Source organism: Diabrotica virgifera, chromosome 9, assembly GCF_917563875.1.
Source record: "Diabrotica virgifera virgifera chromosome 9, PGI_DIABVI_V3a".
Lineage (NCBI taxonomy): Eukaryota > Metazoa > Arthropoda > Insecta > Coleoptera > Chrysomelidae > Diabrotica > Diabrotica virgifera.
Genome location: NC_065451.1, coordinates 6,833,786 through 6,854,521, shown reverse-complemented (window position 1 = coordinate 6,854,521; position 20,736 = coordinate 6,833,786). Strand labels below are relative to the sequence as shown.

At 34.3% G+C, this 20,736-nt stretch overlaps 2 protein-coding genes across 3 annotated transcripts in view; one reads left to right on the top strand and one right to left on the bottom strand.

The window, feature by feature from the left end:
• The window catches only part of LOC114325602 (heat shock protein 70 A1-like), a 517,012-nt gene that overhangs the window by 382,395 nt on the left and 113,881 nt on the right, over positions 1 to 20,736 (top strand). The window lies entirely within an intron of this gene.
• The window catches only part of LOC114325603 (uncharacterized), a 62,841-nt gene that overhangs the window by 31,413 nt on the left and 10,692 nt on the right, over positions 1 to 20,736 (bottom strand). Inside the window, exons 3-5 of one of the 2 annotated variants that reach the window (XM_050662662.1) lie at positions 14,035 to 15,225; positions 8,118 to 8,356; positions 2,694 to 4,015 (exon numbers count right to left, since the gene is read on the bottom strand). In XM_050662662.1, the coding sequence (XP_050518619.1) occupies positions 3,999 to 4,015; positions 8,118 to 8,356; positions 14,035 to 15,225 (1,447 nt within the window). In that variant the 3' untranslated portion in view covers positions 2,694 to 3,998. Of the gene's footprint in view, positions 1 to 2,693; positions 4,016 to 8,117; positions 8,357 to 14,034; positions 15,226 to 20,736 lie in introns of those variants that run through there. The other variant, XM_028273706.2, reaches the window with a different exon arrangement.

The following is a 20,736-nucleotide window of genomic DNA, read 5'->3' as shown; positions in this document are numbered from 1 at the left end:
GACGAAAAACAGGGGTAGTTGTTAAAGTACCGAACTTTTTTATTATCCAACATAAGCGAATGAATCAAAAAACAGAATGTTAAGAAAACCTGAGGCTATAGTTGGGTTTTAATCCAGTATTTTATAAAAGCTAGAACATTCCACAGGGTGTTCCAAAGTTTGAGAAAAAAACACAGTTTGATTCGTACACCCTGTATACAATGACAATGTACCTGTCTAGCAACAATATTATTACAGCGATATTATTAAAGAATAAGGCTATAACATATTAAAAAAATTACTTAAATCGGACATTAGGTTTAGGAAATACAAGACATTAAAAATGACCCATTTTTTGGGGTGTCCGTTTTTTGTGCCGGTGAGTGTAGAATCAATTGATAAAAATAATACAAGGACAGAAGTGGAGAAAATACCAGAAAAGATAGGTTTTGTTTTTAATATAAGTATTATGTAAGACTAGTAGTTGTCACGAGGTATTGCACAAAAAGGAAGTCTTGTATATTTGATTGTATGAAGATTTTGTATGTAAGACGAAATTGCAAGAAAAGAAAATGTATAAGTTTATCCACCAGACAGAACAAATTGTAGACAAATAAGGTATTGAAACTAAATAATCACTTTATCAGATAAAGCTAGGCTGTCTATATTGAGACAGTTGTAGGAATATTGCTTTAGAACATGTTCACATCGAACGTTATTCATCCAAAGCCACATTTCATGATTAATCTGGCACAATTCCGACACCAAAAACACTATAGATCATAATCTTGGCTCTAATATGTGCACCAAAAAAATTTTTGTTTAAAAAATGATGTAATCTCGTATTAAAATTAAGAAGTTGAATGTTCCCATCCATCTATTTTTGAAAGACTCGCATTTTTAGTTTATATTAACGAAACGTTAATTAGTTATAAAAAACCAATACATTCAACTGACCAAAAAGAAAAAAAATTAATAACAAGAATACTAACCATGAAAGTGAATAAAAATCCACGTGTCGCTCTGAAGTTTTTAACAAGTCATACTGTTAACAGCTATAGTAGCAAACAAAGATGGCTGCTGCAGTGTTCGGACAGTGACGCGTACGTTCTTGCTTCCTTTTTTTTAATAAGTCAGCAGGGTACGCGCCAGACGTTTTTTCCTTTTACTCACTGCATCGACCGACAGGATGACCATTTCATATAGCTCGGTGATTCGCTGAATGTGGCGTGCCGAGCTACTTCGTTATTGTGGGGCACTCATCACTTTTGGCTGTTACTGTGCGAAGCCGAATAATCTTCCATTCGGATGGAGCAGTAGTGAAAACGGTTTTTTGAAACAAAACAATTATTTTGAAGGTGAACAGTTATTACTGCGGCTTCTACCAGTATTCAGGGTTGCCACAAGATTTGTAAGTATAATATTGGACTCTCTTCGTATATAAGGGCCTTAAGCCATCACCCAGTATATTGTCAATCATAATTCGTATAATTTATTGACACACTTTCTAATCAAAATCAATAAACAAGCCAACACTTGAGTTCTTCATGATATGAACGTAGATATTTATTTGTATGGATTCATGTTTCTTGAATTAAAATTCCTACTCTTAGTACATACGTTTTTCTTGGTGTATGGAAGAACCCTACTGAATATAAAAATCCACAAGCCACAAGGAAAAAGTTTTCCTGTAGTTGGCTGTATACCATGTAATACAAAAAACAATAAAATCCTTTATAAAAGGTATATATTTAAAATCCCTAAAAAGGGCTACATCACAGAACTAATTTTCGATTGGTTGACCAATCATCATCAGTGCTTTAGTGCACCAGGATGTTTAAAATATTCCATTACTACGCTCCAGGTAACATCTGAGCTATGGTTTGACTTGTTCACATGATGACAGTATGGCAGCAAGTCTTATGGCAACTTGCTGCCATACTGTCATCATGTGAACAAGTCAAACCATAGCTCAGATGTTACCTGGAGCATCCTTACTTAAGTTACATTTTTAACTGATGTTTCCTTGATGGATTACTTGTAAAGGGTTTTTACCCACATATCTTTGTATTACTATATCTTGGTGGCTAGCATGTACATTTCACATAAGCACTGATGATGATTGGTCAACCAATCGAAAACTGTTTCTGTGATGTAGCCCTTTTTAGGGATTTTAAATATATACCTTTTATAAAGGATTTTTTTCCTACTGAATATGTCGTTACTATGTTCTTCTTCATTTTGTATTATTGTCTTTCATTTTTCTTAAAGCAAAAGTCATAAATGACACTTAGGGTACGTTGTATTGGTGTAATAAGGCAAGAACTGTATAGAGTCTGGAGTCAACTGGTTGGTTTTCTTATTATTACGCTCTTTGTAGTTCTTAGAAAGTAAGTCCTCGATTCTTGAAGCTTGTATGTATATATTCTTCCTTTTTTTTCCCCTGAATTCAAAAATTATTGCAGATGTTATTTAAAGAGATATTTCGAATATGGAAAGTACTCATTGTTTATTATCAGTAACATCGATATGAGGTGATGAATATATCAGGGAGGCATTGTAACCTTCTAATGCATTTGCAGTGTAGATGGTGGAACATATATATTTAGATGCTGTTTACAATCTATAGTGTCGAAGAATCAAGAAGAAAGTTCACATTATTAATCTTTTTTTTAAGTCATTAAACTACAAAATAACTTTGTATGACATGAAAACTAAATAAGTGCTCAGACAAATCATATACTGATCACTGTTGTCAAATAGAAGTTTTCCGTGACACAATATGTATTACAGTAATCCCTCATTATCCGCGGTTTCACTTATCCGCGGTTGCGATATCTGTTGAATCTTTAATGAGAATGTTTTATTATTTTTATATATTTTTTATAATTTGACCAGTCGCGTTAAATTACTCATGATACACCACTGGCGCTTGTTCTTAGTAGTAATACTACCGCAATTAGTTTATAGTTCAGAAGGTTTAAAATACCCGCGAATGTAGACGCTGATCTCAGCGTCTTTATTTTTGTTGATATGATAATACATATTTCACAGATAGGCAATTTCACCATATTTATTTCTATGTACTAATATACGTATCCAAATTGGGATTATGTCATATTCTTCTTTGGATCGTTGATCCCTCGCCAACCACGGTTTCACCAACCGCACCTCTCTCTTCGGAACGTAACCCCCGCGGTTGAAGAGGGATTACTGTACTAGCTTACATTATAAAACCTATTTTAGTTTGTTCATCAATTTCATGGTAATATCCATTCGAGATTCTTAGTAGCTTAGTAGTTTTTGTTTATTTGATTCATGGTTTGGAGTAATCCTACTAGAGTATATTGCTTTTTAGGAAGATAGAATTAGGAAGATATTCACCTTTATAGATAAGACAATCAAGAGTAACTGACAATTGTGAGCTAAAATACATCAGAATCATCTCGAAACCCACCAAACGAAGTTTGTACGAGTGCCAAAATACAATACATCCTTCGAGAAATTTTTTATTTTCTTCTTTTCTTGAGTTTGTTCATCAATTTATGTTAAGATCAGTTTAAGATTCTTAATTTTTGTTTATTTGCTATGCTATTTTTGAACAATTTCATCAAAAACTGTTCATTCTTAAGCATCAAATACTGTTGACTTTTTATCATCACGAAGATCATTTCCCCATTTTGAATTCATCTCACAATATTAAATCCTTCATTACATTGTTTATTTTAGGAAGAATTTCGTGTTAAAACATATCAGTATCTCGAAACCCATATCTACGTTTGTTGAGGGTGGCAACCCTGCAATTAGCCAAAAGTGCGCTGCAAACTGAACGCTTGCAGCAAGTTTTACTAAAAGTTAGTGCCCCAGTGGTCGAGAATGTGCCATTTCCCCATCGGTCTTCTGTTGCACAGCCAGAGGCACCGCAAGACACAGAATTGCATCCTTTAAAGCAAGAACACAACAAAGGCGTATCATTAGCAAAATTGTTTTGTCTCGTGATTATTTTATGCTATGTACGCTCATCCTGCATGTGCCTCTGAAACAAAGGATAAACCAGACTGATTAATTAAGTGTCGAACGAGTTGGAGGTTTAATGTGAGGCTTGACTTTTATGTAGGGAAATTCTACGACAGCATTTAAGATTCACAGCAAATTATGATAACGATTTTCCTTGATTAATGTCAACTTCACACAAGTTTTTTACAGTATTTGATCTTGCTGAATAAATCATAGAGTTCAGATGAGACATGTATTACAAAAGACAAATGCACCAATATATTTGTCGAAAAATCAGTGAGTCCATCAAACAATCGAATATGATAGTATATTTAGTATTAAAGCATGTGATTCTCAGCGAAGAATATTACGTTTTTTTATAGATCAACCAATAGCTTATGCCAAAAACTACTTAGATATTCAATTTTTGTCAGAATAAAGAAAGTCTCCTGCGAAATCCCCATTTTTAAAACATTTAAAATCGAATACTGTAAAAAATGTGCAGTACAATGGCATCATCTGATCTTCAATCAAAAACTGTAAAATGAGATTTTTTGACTTTCGACAATAAAATAAATACTTATACACCAATGAACAGTTGATTTTCAAAAAAGTGCGTTTTATTTTGTGAAATCCTACTACACAGAAGTCAGCCTCACATTAATAAACTTAATTTTACAATAATAACTTAAAATTCGTCAATTCTCTAAAATAATCATTAAATTACAACAAATACTACTACTTAACTTCCAATTGGATACTGTCTAAGAAATGGATACGATTGACAAACAGGTCTAATAAGAAACAGGTAAGAGGAGAAAAAGATGTGAAGATCGAGTTATGGCTATTAATAAAGCATTTTATTTTGACCCTATCTATTATATATTTTTCCTTTGTCCCTAAAAGTTCATTCTTCAAAACAGTATTGAAAGTCTTCTTTTGTCAGCTACTTCAGGATGCGTGACGTTTTCTCTTTAATAGTTCAACATACTTAAATATTGTTCCTTTTATTGCAGATTTTACCTTAGGAAACAGGTAGAAATCACATGGCGCAAAATCCGGCGACTAAGACGCTAAAATCCGATGAATCAAGCGATAAAATCCAGCAAAAAGACGCATTATAAACTGGTGAAAATTTAGCACCTTGGAACTTAACGTGTTAAGTGCCACTATATGCCTTTTTTGCAGATCAGACAACTTATCTGATATAACTTGAGCATGTAGTATTTTTGAGTATTTTAAGCATGTTAAAGTATGACTGATTTCGATATCCTGCTTCACCATTTATTAAACTCCATTGTCCTAAAGATTACTTAAATCTAAGGTTATTTTAGGAGTCTGTGTATGGAGAAGAGCCGCCACAGACAAATAAGGGTGGACGCAAAAAAATAAAGGAGGACAAGGCTCAATTTGGGCTGTAGGGACATAGAAGAAGGTTCTGAAGATGCCAGAGCACAGAAAAAGAACTGCCAGTGAAATGTATTATGCACCAGAAAGACTGGGTGCCCGATTTTCTCTCCAAAATCTTGTTCTTTATTTAAACTATGACATGTTTTAGTCTACATAGGGCCTCATCAGGTAGTTTTATTAATAGAGACGAACTCAGATCGAGAATGGTAGAATACTTGATCAAATTTCCCACTTTAGCAGATACAAGCCTCGAGTATTTTCCAAGTGGACATTACTGGTTCAGATATGAAATGAGTGAACATAAAAGATTTGCAATCATATGAAAGCAGTCAAACAAGGCAATACTAAAAATGTGGTTTGTCTTATTGGAAAGATATTATGAAGAGATTAATGAAATGTAAAGCTCTGAAGATACCAGAGTTCATAGAAAATTGTAAGGAAAATGTTGATTCTATGCTAAAAATGTCTTTTTCATAAGATATGTCAATGTCAAATAATTTAAACCCTATTTTTTTCTTTGCTGCAGATACTAAAGAGATGTTGAAGGTGGATAATTGGCAGATAGCAGCTAGGGACTGACTTGAGATTTTTTTGTTTGTCTCTTGACTACTAAATATTGAATATTTCAAATTATCTCTTGTGTTCTCATTAATAATTAAAACAATACAGTAATATTATGGATTGTACGAATTTAAAGTTACTCTGTGCAATGGGCGCGGGCAGTGGCTATGCACATATTGTTCTTTAAATTCGGTAGATAATGTAGCACAACACTTAACCTTTAACTATGATAAAGTTCATTAAAGGTCAGTCCTATTGTGCAAATTGCCTTCTGAGTCTCATTTGTAAGATTTGTGGCCCCTTTTCAAATAATTTGTAATTTGAAAAATAGGCTGGAATGAGCATAAATAACTAATTGACCAGCCGATTTCAAAACTAAAGAATTTTGTTGCTTTGAAGAAAAGAGTAAACTGAAACTTATGGATCACTTAAAACTGGGTATAATTTATGATTTCTAATAAAATGAATCACTCTTTCTTAGTTATCCTGTCCAATAAACTAAAAATAACAATCTACATAAGAACAGCCTGCTCTTACAACAATCAAATGCCTACAGAATCTACAAATCACTAATGTAAGGACATATACAGAGTGTTAGTAAATAAGTATGAAAAACTTTAAGGGCTAATTCTACATAAAAAAATAATGCCGGTTTGCTCAATAAACATATGTCCGCAAATGCTTTGTTTCCAAGATACAGGGTGTTGAAATTTTTATTTCAAACTGCCAATTTATTTATTACTCTAAGACCAGTTGAGCTATGAAAATGAAATTTGGTGAGTTTTAGGAGGTAGTTATTGCGCATTTTTTTACATACAATTAAGAATTTTGTATTCATCATTGGCACGCATACGGGTAATAGTCTGAATTAAAAAAAAATAGTATGCCACTGAGATATTTCAAACTAAAAATTATTTTTAAATTTCACGTTTAATTGTTGATAAAAATCCGTGTTTGCCTTTTTTCATATGGTGCACCGTTTTTATGCAGAAAAATAAACCATCTTGACGCGTATTTTTCATTTCTTAATACATTATCAAGAACTATCCAATATAATAATACTAAACTAGAACAATAACAGAAAATATTACTAATAAGATTTTAAGTAGGTGCAAAACTGTAAGAAATATTTAAAATGATCTCCTTTACAGGTAACAGAAGAATTTTATATTCATCATTGGCGCGCGTACGGGTCATGGTCTAAATTTTTTTTAAGAAAAAAAAAGTAGATTTTTGTCGTAAATTTTACTAGTAATTCAAAAATGATTTTTAATCTTACATCTCAGTGGCGTACTATTTTTTTCTTAAAAAAAAATTCAGACCATTACCCGTACGCGTGCCAATGATGAATATAAACTTCTTCTGTAACCTCTAAAGGATGTCATTTTTAACATTTGTTGTAGCCCTGCACCTAGTTTAAAATCTTATTAGTAATAGTTTCTTTTATTGTTCTAGTTTAGTATTATTATATTTTGGATATTTCTTGATAATGTATTAAAAAATGAAAAATACGCGTCACAATGTTTTATTTTTCTGCATAAAAACGGTGCACCATATGAAAAAATGACAAGAAAGGTTTTTTATCACAAATTAGACGTGGAATTTAAAAATAATTTTTAATTTGAAATATCTCAGTGGCATACTATTTTTTTCTTTAAAAAAATTCAGTCCATTACCCATAGGCGCGCCAATGATGAATACCAAATTCTTAATTGTATGTCGGAAAATGCGCAATAACTACCTCCTAAAACTGACCAAATTTAATTTTCATAGCTCAACTGGTCTTAGAGCAATAAATAAATTGGCAGTTTGAAAAAAAAAATCAACACCCCGTATCTCGGAAACGAAGCATTTGCGGACATATGTTTATAGAGCAAACTGGCAATATTTTTTTATGTAGAATTAACCCTTAACGTTTTTCATACTTATTTACTAACACCCTGTATGTTACAATTCCACAAAGAACACAATCGTATCTTCATTTTCTGTAAAATTCATTAAACAAAATGCATAAATAACGGAGAAAACATTAACAAAAACCCACCAAACCAGTCTGGAGAACCCCCGAAAAATGCTACTATAGTCACCAGTACCTATTTTTCACAATATTTCAAAACATAACATGGTTTGATTCCGAAGACGAGTTTCGATTCTAACATAGTAAAACTTACCTAATCCTCTTGCTGCAACGTCTGTAGCGACTAAAATTGTGGATTTTCCGTTTCTGAACTCATTGAGTACAAAGTCTCTCTCTTGCTGGCTCTTGTCTCCGTGCATGCACACAGCTTGCAAACCGGTTCTTCTTACCGTTCTAGATACAGCTTCAGCTTTCTTTTTGGTTTCGACGAAAATTAGAATTTTGGAGTCGGGGTCACTGTTATTGGCTATTTCTTGGAGAAGTTGGTTCAGTCTATAAGAACAGAACGAAATGTTTGTAATGCAGGTGACATCGGTTCAAAAATAGCTTTTTTAGTATGAGTCTGGCCAAATAAGGGTGTGTATTCATATGTCCTGAATTTTCTGTAACTTTTTCAGCTACAAATGACCTATCTTAGACAGTTCCTCACATCCCATGGGCTATTGATACAATTTATCACAAAAATGCATGAATAATGTGTAAAAGAATGTAGAAACTTGTGATGAGATTATGTAAAATATTACAAAAACTGTAAACACAAGCTTCACTTTACTTTTGCACAATTCCGACACCAAGAAAATAATAGGTTCATTTTCTTAGCTCTAATATGTGCAACTAAAATAATTCTATGAAAATGATCAACAGAGATGGAATGACTAAGGAGAAGCTGTAAAGTAACAAGAAGATATAGAATAAATAGCATTTGGAGATTAAGAAAAGAATGGCAGTGAACTCAATAGACTACATCGAACAACAGTGACTATAACCTGGTACAGACATGTCAAAAGAGCAGACCAAAATTGTTGGATAAATAGAATAACAGAGTGAAGCCCGATAAGATAGAAGAAGAATTGCCTGGCTGAGAAACCTAATGAGAGTGGTACAGTTGCAGCTCAGTAGATCTTTTCAGAGCAGCTGCCAATAAGGTATGGATAGCTGTGAAGATAGCCAACCACCGATAGGAGAAGGAACTATAAGAAGAAAAAGTGGAGCCTGATAGGAAGAAGGAAGAGAGGCTACCCCCAAGAGCCTCCAGATATTAAGTGAACAAAGCAAAGAAATCTATAGGAAGGGGACTGATAAAACAGAAAGAAATAGAGAGAACAGTTGAGTGAAGGAATACAGTGAAAACTGCTGGGCAGATTATCGGAGAATAGGCCATTTTTGGGAAAAGTTATTTACCAGCAATTTTATTGCTGGAATCGAATCTTATGATTGTATATATTATATATGTATGTAACAAAATGTCGCCCGAAAATCATGTTTTTTCAATTTTTGACTTTATCAGATTTTAACTTTACATCAAAAACACTTTTTAAAAACTAAATTTTGCATAGAGACATGTTTTTCCCGATTTACTTCGACGAAAACTTTCCCTGGAAAATGCGGGTTTTTCCAACAAAATCTTTAATTTTCAACTAAAATTTTAGGATTAAATAACTTGTTAATATAAAAGCTCTTTTCATATAGATTATAATTCCAGACGAAGCCGATGAAAATTGAATGAACAGTTTAGCAACAATTGAATTGTTAATTAAATATTTACGGTCGCTATAATAATAGGCTATTGATTATGTACTATAGAAAGGAACTACAACGTTGACGGGGTTTTATTATTTCATATGATCAATGAATCTCTATATATGAAAAAACCGCGGAGTGCTACCATTTAAAGGGGTGCGTTTTTGAGAAATGGGTGAATTAGTCCCTGGGCACAGGTTACATTAGGGTGAGTTCTAAGCACTTTTGGTAGAAACACATCTACATAAAAATTGTTCCTGGTTAAATTTCCTATCTAAATATAACTTTTTAAAGTCAAAGATACTTTTTTTTACAAAAATATATTCAAAAGAAAAGGCACAAAGAAACCCAAGAGAAAGAAATTTTGTTTTTTGTCCCATAACTTTTGTCCACGGGGATATAGGTATAGACATTGCTTCACAGAAAAAAAACTTCCACATTTTCTCTTTAAAATTATGTTTGGTAGAGGTCATTAGGATTTACAGTTTTCGAAATATGATTTTTGAAAGTTCGCCACTCACAGCAATTTTGGGCATTTTTCCTTGTTATTTCTCAAATATTGTTCTGTAACTTTTTTCTACGTAACTTTAGGCATATCCAATGGTACATGTAAGAGGAATAAAAATCAATTACATTTAAAATGTTCTACTGTATAATGTTGTACGACTTCTTTTAAAGAGGTTATCTTTTTCAAGATTTTATACTTTTAACGTTTTTTATATTTTTACGATTATTTTTTAAATTTCCCATTATAACTTTTTTTTCTACATATAGGTATATATTGTATAATAAAAAAGAAATCTTATTCTGTTTACTTTAAAATGGTGTATTATAAAAAATTCTAGGATTATTTTTGAATAAGATATGCTTTTTCAAAATGTAATAAGTACTTGCAACGATTTTTGATTTTAGGATTATTTTTTAAATTCCTCATTATAACTTTTTTGTGTGATTGTGTGTTATGTTTGAATCTTATTTTTTATAGGTAATACTTTGAATCCACTTGACTCGGCCGGGCAAACTTCAAAATATGGATTAATTCCAATATTTACTGTCAAAGCTCCTGCACCACAAGATTTGCTTGAAAAAATAGCATGTAAATGTACCAAAGGATGTACAAAAAACTGCGGTTGAAGGAAGATAGGAATTAGTTGTTCAATATTCTGCAAAGGGTGTATGTGCATGGGTACTAATTATTGTGGGAACTCTTGTGGGAAGATAACTGAGGTGTCAGAGGAAGATGTTGAAGCTAATGCTAACGAAGAGATGGACTTTTGATTTTGAAATTTTTTTAAATGTCAACGTTTAAACAATTTTAACTAAAGTGATGTTTTCTAAGACTAATGTTTATGTAATTTTTGTAAAAGAAATAATTTTAAATAATACAGGTAAAAATATATGAAAGAATCACTTGGTTTCCATTACATATTTAAATATAGATGATACACCATTTTAAAGAACAGAAAGTAAGCCCTCTTTATTGAGCAATTATAGTAAGTATATTCATGTACAAGAAAAAAAAGGTATAATGAGAAATTTCAAAAACAATCGCAAAAAATTAAAAAATAATATTTTTTTATATTAGGTATTATATAATATATAATATATTATATAATATTTAATTTTTATATCATATTATAAAAAATCGTTAAAAGTATAAAACCTTGAAAAACCATAATCTCTTTAAAAAAAGTCGTACAACGTTATATAGTAGACCATTTTAAAGGTAATTGATTTCTATTCCTATTACATGTACCATTGCATATAGGTACCTAAAGTTACGTAGAAAAAAGTTACAGAACAATATTTGCGAAATAACAAGGAAAATTGCTGTGAGTGGCGAAATTTGAAAAATCATATTTCGAAAACTGTAAATCCTAATTACCTCTACTAAACAACATTTTAAAGAAGAAATATGTAGGTTTTTTTTCTGTAAAGCAATGTATATCCTCGTGGACAAAAGTTATGGGACAAAAAACAAAATTTCTTTCTTTTGGGTTTCTTTGTGCTTTTTCTTTTGAATATTTTGTAAAAAAAGTATCATTGACTTTAAAAAGTGATATTTAGATAGGAAATTTAACCAGGAACAATTTTTATGTAGATATGTTTGTACCAAAAGTGCATAGAACTCACCCTAATTTAACCTGTGCCCAGGGACTAATTCACCCATTTCTCAAAAACGCACCCCTTTAAATGGTAGCACTCCGCGGTTTTTTCATATATAGATGTCCATTGACCATATGAAATAATAAAACCCCGTTAACGTTATAGTTCCTTTTAGCTATCTTATTTTGAATATAATCAATAGCCTATAACCACAATAATTATAATATATAAGAATAACTATGATTTTTGTATAAAAAGACACTGTACCTATCTAATGCACTTTACAGAATTGAAATTGGACTATTTAAGCGGCCTCAGGAATATTTTAAAATTATAAACAATTTTTGGGCTTATAAACAAATAGACTATCTCGGGAAATATTAAATTAAATTAAATCATGAAAACAGTGTTGGAAAAAAAGCGACAGGGCGCTTCTTTTAAAAGAAAAAACAGTTTAATGGTGATGAGTAGTTCCTGAGATTCAACCGGTCAAAGTTGACCGGCATTAACGGCAAAGATATAAACAATAGTATCATAATTTTCGAACCATCACCTTTTTATTTCGGTCCTCTTTCTCCACACCAACTTTCATATCTTTAACATATATTTTTATAATAAAATGTATTGATATTACGAGTGAAAATTGCCCAAAATAGCAAAATTCCAATCAAAAATTAGGTTGGAGAAAATGTAATCACAAAGTTCAATATCGATATACGTTAAAAAATTGCACTTTCTCGGCTTCCCATGGAGCAATTTTCTTCATTCTTTTTTTGTTCCCAAATAACTCGAGTATAGCCATCTAACTAACGCATTATTAAATGTCAAAGTTGTTTTTATTTGGTTCTAATAAATTTATTTATTATAACAAAATTTTTTACTTCATTTAAATAAAAATTGTTTAAATAATTATACAGCTTTCAAATGAGAATATTTGTGTTTTTAACGTTAAAAGGTACACTTGTAGTAAGTTTATTTAAAAAAAGTCTACAACTGAAAAAAATATGTAGTTTTTTTTTGTTATAAATAAATTAATCTATTATAACAAAACAAAAGCAAGTTTGACATTTAATAAGGCGTTAGTTAGATGGCTCTACTCGAGTTACTTGGGAACAAAAAAAGAATGAAGACAATTGCTCCATGGGAAGCCGAGAAAATGCATTTTTTTAATGTATACCGATTTTGAACTTTGAGATTACATTTTCTCCAACCTAATTTTTGATTGGAATTTTGCTATTTTTGGCAATTTTCGATAGTTTTTATTATTAATAATATATGTTACCAAGTATTTTAAAGATAGAAAAATTGTTGTGGAGAAAGAGGACAAACATAAAAGATGATGGTTCAAAAATTATGATCCTATTGTCTATATCTTTGTCGAAAATGCCAGTCAACTTTGACCGGTTGCATCTCAGGAACCACTCATCACAATATTAAGTTTTTTCTTTTAAAAGAAATGTCCTGCCGCTTTTTTTTCCAATACCGTTTTTATGATTTAATTTAATTTAATATTTCCCGAGATATTCTATTTGTTTATAAGCCAAAAAATTGTTTATAATTTTAAAATATTCCTGAGGCCAATAGCCTGAGGCTTAAATAGTCCAATTTCAATTTTGTAAAATACATTAGATAGGTACAGTGTCTTTTTATACAAAAATGATAGTTATTCTTATGTATCATACTTATTGTAATTATAGCGACAGTAAATTTTTAATTAACAATTCAATTGTTGCTAAACTGTTCATTCAATTTCCATCGCCTTCTGGAATTATAATCTATACAAAAAGAGCTTTTATATTGCCAAGTTATTTAATTATTCATATACATACAATTACTTATCTAAAATTTTAGTTGGAAATTAAAAATTTTGTTGGAAAAACCCGCATTTTCCGGGGAAAATTTTCGTCGAAGTAAATCTGAACAAACACGTCTCTATGCAGAATTTAGTTACGGTGAATTTTTATTTGGGTGTTTTTGGTGTAACGTTCAAATCTTCGGAGTTGTAGAGCAAAAATTGAAAAAACACGATTTTCGGGCGCCATTTTGTTTATAAAAAAAGTAGCACACTATCTGCGGACTTTGCATACCTACATATATTAATAATATATACAATCAAAAGATTCGATTCCAGCAATAAAATTGCTGGTAAATAACTCTTCCTTGTATTTTGCTAATTAGCCCAGGGTATTAGTATATTTATACAATCTTTGATCTTGAAGAAAAATAGGCCTGAGATAAAAAAATACTCTAATACTGTTGGCTTATAAAAGAAAACTGTTGTAAAATGATCCCTATAGTAAACAGAATATAAATTGCATACTCACTTAAATTCCTTCTCATACTCCTGGCAAACGTCTATGATCTGAAGAATATTGTGATTGGCAGAGAGCTGTAGAGACCCAATGTTGATCTGGACGTAATCTTTCAGGAAATCCGCAGCTAGTTTCTTGACCTCCTTGGGCCACGTTGCAGACCACATCAAAGTCTGCCTGTCAGGCCGGATCTGCTCCAAAATCTTACGTATTTGAGGCTCGAAACCCATGTCCAACATTCTGTCAGCTTCATCGAGTACCAAGTAGGTACATCTCTCTAAGTTTGTGGTTCCTTTTTCAAGGAAATCGATTAAACGACCGGGAGTGGCTATACAAATTTCAACTCCTCTTTCTAAGTCACGCGCTTGGGGTCCTTTGGGGGCTCCTCCGAATATGCAGGTATTTCTAACGTATGTGGAATTTCCAAAATCGCTGGCGACTTGTTGGATCTGTTGAGCTAATTCTCTCGTTGGGGCTAGAACTAGCGCTATAGGTCCATCTCCGTTAGCTATAGCTGGTTGGTTATTAATATGTACTATAGCTGGAAGGATATAAGCAAGAGTTTTACCAGAACCAGTTTGTGCAATTCCGACTAAATCTAATCCGCTCAAAGCTATAGGCCAACCTTGAGCTTGAATCGGAGTAGGATATTCGTAGCCTTGTTTGCTAATTTCCTTCATTACGTAATCAGGGAAGGAGGCTTCCTCGAAATGCTGTATGGGGTTTGGAACTTTACCTTCTATCGTAATTTCTTTGGCTCGTCGGAACTGTTCTACTTCGTAATGTGACCTATTAGCTACTGCTGGATGAGGAACGTAAAAATCTTTCTTAAATGGACGCAGTGTGATACTGTCCCATTGTGGTCTGTAAAGGCGGCCACCTTGGGGCCCACTTCTACCGCCGCCTCCGCCTCTGCCGCCAAAACGACCTCCTCCGCCGCCTCCTCCACTTCGAAATCCACCTCCTCCCCCGCCTCCACTTCTGAATCCTCCACCGCCTCCACGACCACCTCCACCACTTCTGAATCCTCCGCCGCCGCCGCCACTGTCATTGCCACGGTATCCTCCTCCACTGCCGCCTTTGAAACCACCCCCTCCCCCACCGCCGCTTCGACCACCTCCAAATCTATCATTGCCTCCTCCATTTGAGAGGTTTTCTCGGCTTCTGAATGTGCTACCACCGCCTCCTTGTCTGTTAAATGACCTAAGAGAGAGAAAAACAAGTTTTCGTAAATTAATCATTATAAACATTTTTGTGTAAATGTAAATTTTTGAAAAAGTGTAAAAAAGAATGTTTATATCTAGAATTTGAACATGCTCTCAAGCTAAAAAAGATGAGGAAAACTTTCTGGCCAGATCTGAATTACAAAATTATTATGCCAGGAAATAAAAATAGAGTGCTTCTATAATTCTATAGTATGCGGTCTACCTTCACCTTTCCGCTATAACTTGGGATCTACCAAGGGAGGGTGTCTATGCGTGGATAACAATAGGGTGGTGCAAAAAAAGTCAAGTTGATAATTCCGTATCGCTATAGTGCGGAAAAGTTGCGATTGGTAATTACAAGAAAAACAAAAAAAGAATTATTCAAATCGGACTTTATCTTGTTTATGTTTATTATTAATGTTTATTTATCCTTCGAGTACGTTTTATTTATCGCTATAGTAAAATTTATTTACACTTTGCATGATTGAGTACTAATAAAATTGTTTTATGCATTTAACGGATAATTTCAGATCCCGCAAGGTCCATCAAAATTTATAAAAATTTGAAATTTTTATAGATTTTGAAAAATTAGCTTAGCAAAGCTCTTCGCTTGCTTAGATATTGTATGACAATATTTAAACAACCCAGATCTCAAAACGAGGAGGTGGTTTCACTTCTAGCTCAACACGCACCCTTCTCTCCAACCAACCACTGAGTGTGTGTTTTTTACATTATGTACATTTCCTTTTCATCTGTTTGTGTCCAGCTCTCAAACACCAACTTTGCATTGTGACTTTTTGGTAAAATCTGACAGCATGGACCTTGATTTAAGTGTTGTCCTGATGCATCCTTCTCTTGATTGAGGCGCACATACATTAGCATTAGACCACCCCACCCCCTTATCTATGCATTAGACGATGCTTCTGTGGCCAACTTTACAATGAGTTATATCTTCATTTGAAATTCTTCGAGGAAGTGGTGGAGAAGATAGTTTTGCAAAATTCCAGTCTATTATTTTAGTTTACTCCTGTGCTTCAAAATTTCAAGTAGTAGGGAGAAAGGAAACACATTAAAGAGCTAGGGCCAAGGAGAGTCTTAAAAGCCGGACAGACTAAAGCCAAGGGTAAAAGTATTAAAAATTTCATCCCTCCTACTTTAAATTTTCAAGCACAGGACTACACTGAAATAATAGAATGGAATGTTACAAAACTATCTTCTCTACCAGTTCTTCGAAGAGTTTCAAATGAAGATATAACTTCTTGCATTACATCGGGAGACATGCCAGACTGGAATATACAAAACTATCCCTGCCACACTAAAGCTGACGACTGGTGTCTAAAGTTGCCCACGCTAATGCATCGTCTAATGCTAACGTATGTGGGCCACAATCAACAGATGGATTCATCAGGAAAACATTTAAATCAAGGTCCATGCTGCCAGATTTTACCAAGAAATCACAATACAAAGTTGATGTAAGAGCTGGACACAAACAGATGAAAAAGAAATGTACATATGTAAATAATGTAAAAAAACACACTCATTGGTTGGTTGGAGAGAGGGGTGCGTGTGGAGCTAGAACTGCAACCACCCCCTCGTTTTTAGTTCTAGGTGGTTTAAATATTGTCATACAATATCTAAACAAGCGAAGAGCTTCACAATGTAACAGAAAAATGAGAAGAAGAAGAAGAATAAGAAGAAGAAGAATTTATTCAAAATTAGGTAACCCTAATATACAGTTAAAATTGAGATACTTTATAATATGTATATACAATTTAAATTATTTGACAATAGAAAAGTGTTATTAAGATACAATATCCAAGTCATAATAATAAAAATAAAACAAAAAAAAACACTTTATTCCATTACAATACAAGCATTAAAAATACTACATTACTCAAAATATTACATTAAACTACACGCGGTTAAAAAACACATTTAGAAGCCACATGAGACATTAAATACGATTTGCTGGGGCGTAATGCTAGTTCGCCTCCATGTGGTGCACCCTGGGTAACGCTAAATGAACTAGCAAAAATTTGGCGGCAGACGAACGAAAAACAAAAACAATATCCTGCCAACATCACAGATCACAAACAGAAATCTTATCTATACGTAAACATACGATGGGAACAAATAAAGGTTCTTCTCAGAACCAACTGACTAGAGATCTCGGACCGTGTATCCGAGTCTGTCACCTTAACATCGAGGGCATAAGCCAGGCAAAATGCCAAGTGTTGCAAAAAATCCTACACGATAACGACATTGACCTGGTTGCCATACAAGAGACCCATACTGAAGACAAAGTCCAGCTTGATTTAAGGGGAAAGATACCTGGCTACGATTTACTGGGAGCCACCTATGATAAACATTACGGCGTCGCAACCTACATTCGCTGCAATATAGAAAATGGTTTCCTACTTTCTGCTTCCAATGAAAATAATATACATGAAGTAGTCACCAAGATTGGAGATATTACCGTAGTTAACATATACAAACCTGCAGCCACTACATGGAACCCAGAAGTGCTAAAGACTCATCCACATCCTACTATATACATCGGCGACTTCAACAGCCACCACGAAATGTGGAAGTACACCACGAATGATGAAAATGGGGAGGCACTAGTAGAATGGTCCGAAGAGCAAAACACATATCTAGTTTTTGATGCCAAAGACAGAGGAACATTTAAATCAGCTGCATGGAGAAAAGAATATAACCCAGACCTATGTTTTGTCTCAAAAGATACCAATGACAGACCACTAACAACTGCGAGAAGTGTCCTTGCAGACTTCCCACATACTCAACATCGTCCGGTGCTTATCACCATCGGAATATCAATTCCAATAATTAGATCATATCCTCGACCCAGGTGGAATCTTAGAAAAGCAAACTGGAAGAAGTTCTCTGAACAACTAGACCGGACCTTGAGCTGGGTCCCTCCAACCAGCAAACATTATGAGAGGTTTGTGGGCGCAGTAATAAGCACTGCCAAGAAAACCATCCCTAGGGGGTATCGCAAAGAATATGTGCCTGGATGGACTGAAACATGTGAAGACTTATACACGAAGTTTCTCGAAAGTGGTGACCGAGAAATAGCCGATGAGCTTTTACACAACATCGATACAGCTAGACGCCAAAAATGGATAAAGACTGTCGAAAACCTTGACTTCAAAAAATCAAGCCGGCAGGCATGGTCCTTGTTGCGGAAAATTGGAGGAGCTAACCAGCTGGAATCCAGAGAGTCTAAAATGTCTCCTAACAAGGTTGCCTCCCATATAGTATCTCTATCCAGAGCTCCACGAGATCGAACACATACTACCAACATGAAAAGAGACTTAAGGGCATTAAAACAAATGAACAGAACGAACTCCGAATATTCAGCAAGAATACTTATTTCTGAAATCACACATGCGCTGAAAGAAATGAAATCAGGTAAAGCACCTGGCTTTGATGGTATCCATCCAGAGTTCTTGATACACAGTGGTGCATACACGAAACAGCGGCTTGCAATGTTCTTTAATGATATACTTCAGTCAGGTAACATTCCTTTCTCACTTAAGCGAACAAAGATAATTGCAATTCCTAAACCGGGCAAATCAAACGATAAGCCAGAAAACTACCGCCCCATAGCTCTACTCAGCATGGTATATAAACTATTAGAAAAGCTTCTCCTCAACAGAATTAGTCACAGGATACTAGAAAATGTCCCCATTGAACAAGTTGGCTTCCGCCCTCATCTAAGCTGTACGGACCAAGTGCTGTCATTAACAACTTTTATAGAAGCTAGTTTTCAAAAGAAACAAAAGACAGCAACAGTATTTATAGATCTAACAGCAGCATATGATACTGTTTGGAGACAGGGATTAATATATAAACTGGCCCACATTATCCCCTGCAGAAAGATAATTAACCTTATTGACAACATGCTGACCAACAGAGCCTTCCAGGTTATAATGGGAAAGGAGACGAGTAGACAGATGAAACTTAACAATGGTCTTCCACAGGGTTCTGTCCTTGCCCCTTTACTTTTCAGCCTCTATATTGCTGACATGCCTGAAACCGAATCTCGGAAGTTTGGATATGCTGACGACTGGACCCTTGCAACAAGCCACCAATCTTTAGAAACTACAGAAATCACTCTCACGAATGACTTATCCATCCTCAGCGAATACCTTAAGAAATGGAGACTACAGCCAAGTACTACAAAAACTGAAGTATCAGCTTTTCATCTAAACAACAAGTTGGCAAACAGAGAATTGCGAGTGTATTTTAATAACAAGCTGTTAAAACACAATAAATACCCGAAATACCTTGGGGTTACTCTAGACAGAACGCTCACATTCAGAGAACACCTGACGAAAACAGCAGCAAAATTGAAAACACGCAACAATATAATACAGAAACTCTGCGGCACTACATGGGGGTCCACAGCATCAACATTAAGATCCTCTGCTCTTGGCCTGATATATCCGGTGGCAGAATACTGTGCTCCAGTGTGGCTAAATAGCAGGCATACCCACCTGGTCGACACCCAACTAAACCGTACTATGCGTATGATAACAGGCACAATTAAGCCCACCCCTACAATGTGGCTACCTACCCTTAGTAATATAGCACCACCCAACCTACGCCGCGAACATGCATTGGTTAAAGAATATAACAAAATAATGGACAGTCGCCAGCTTCTAGTCCACAACGACATCCCCGATATTCTTGGAAACCGTCTCCGATCCAGGTTACCCCCTCTACAATCTGCTCAAGCGCTGCAGCAATCCAACTTTGACTTAAATACCCGATGGAGAGAAGATTGGGAAAGTAGGACAGATCCGCATTACCATAGTCTACCGGACATCATAGGGAAACCTGGGGAATTTGAACGTCCCTGTAAGATTTGGGCAGCCCTTAATCGAATTCGAACAAACTGTGGAAGATGCGCCGACTCCCTCCACAGATGGGGTAAACTCCCCTCGCCTTCTTGTGACTGCGGCGCTGCAAGACAGACGATCAGTCACATTGTTCAGGACTGCCCACGCAGAGCATACACAGGCGACCCTATAGACTTTGTAATGGCAACCGAAGGGTCAATCGAATATATAAAAAAATTGGACATCTGTTTGTGATGCATTGTATAATGCATAAATCGAAATATATTCTGTGATATACTTAAGCCATACGCTAAATAAAATAAATACGATTTGCAACATAATTCTTTAAATTTTTCCTATACATGTTCATTGAGGTCTTCAACTTGAGTTCCGTTGGCAACTTATTGAAATTATCAAAACCCTTATAGAGAAGTGAGTTCATAGCACCTGTAGTATTGGTTCTGCTGATGTAAATATTATTAGAATTTCTCGTAAAATAAGGGTGAATATCTGAATTTTAACTAACAAGATCGAGAAAATATTTAGGTGCCAATCCATGTACAATTCTAAAAATCAATATCATGGTCAAATAAAAAAGACGTTGCGATACCGAAAACTACTGCAAAGTATTCAACATCAATGTG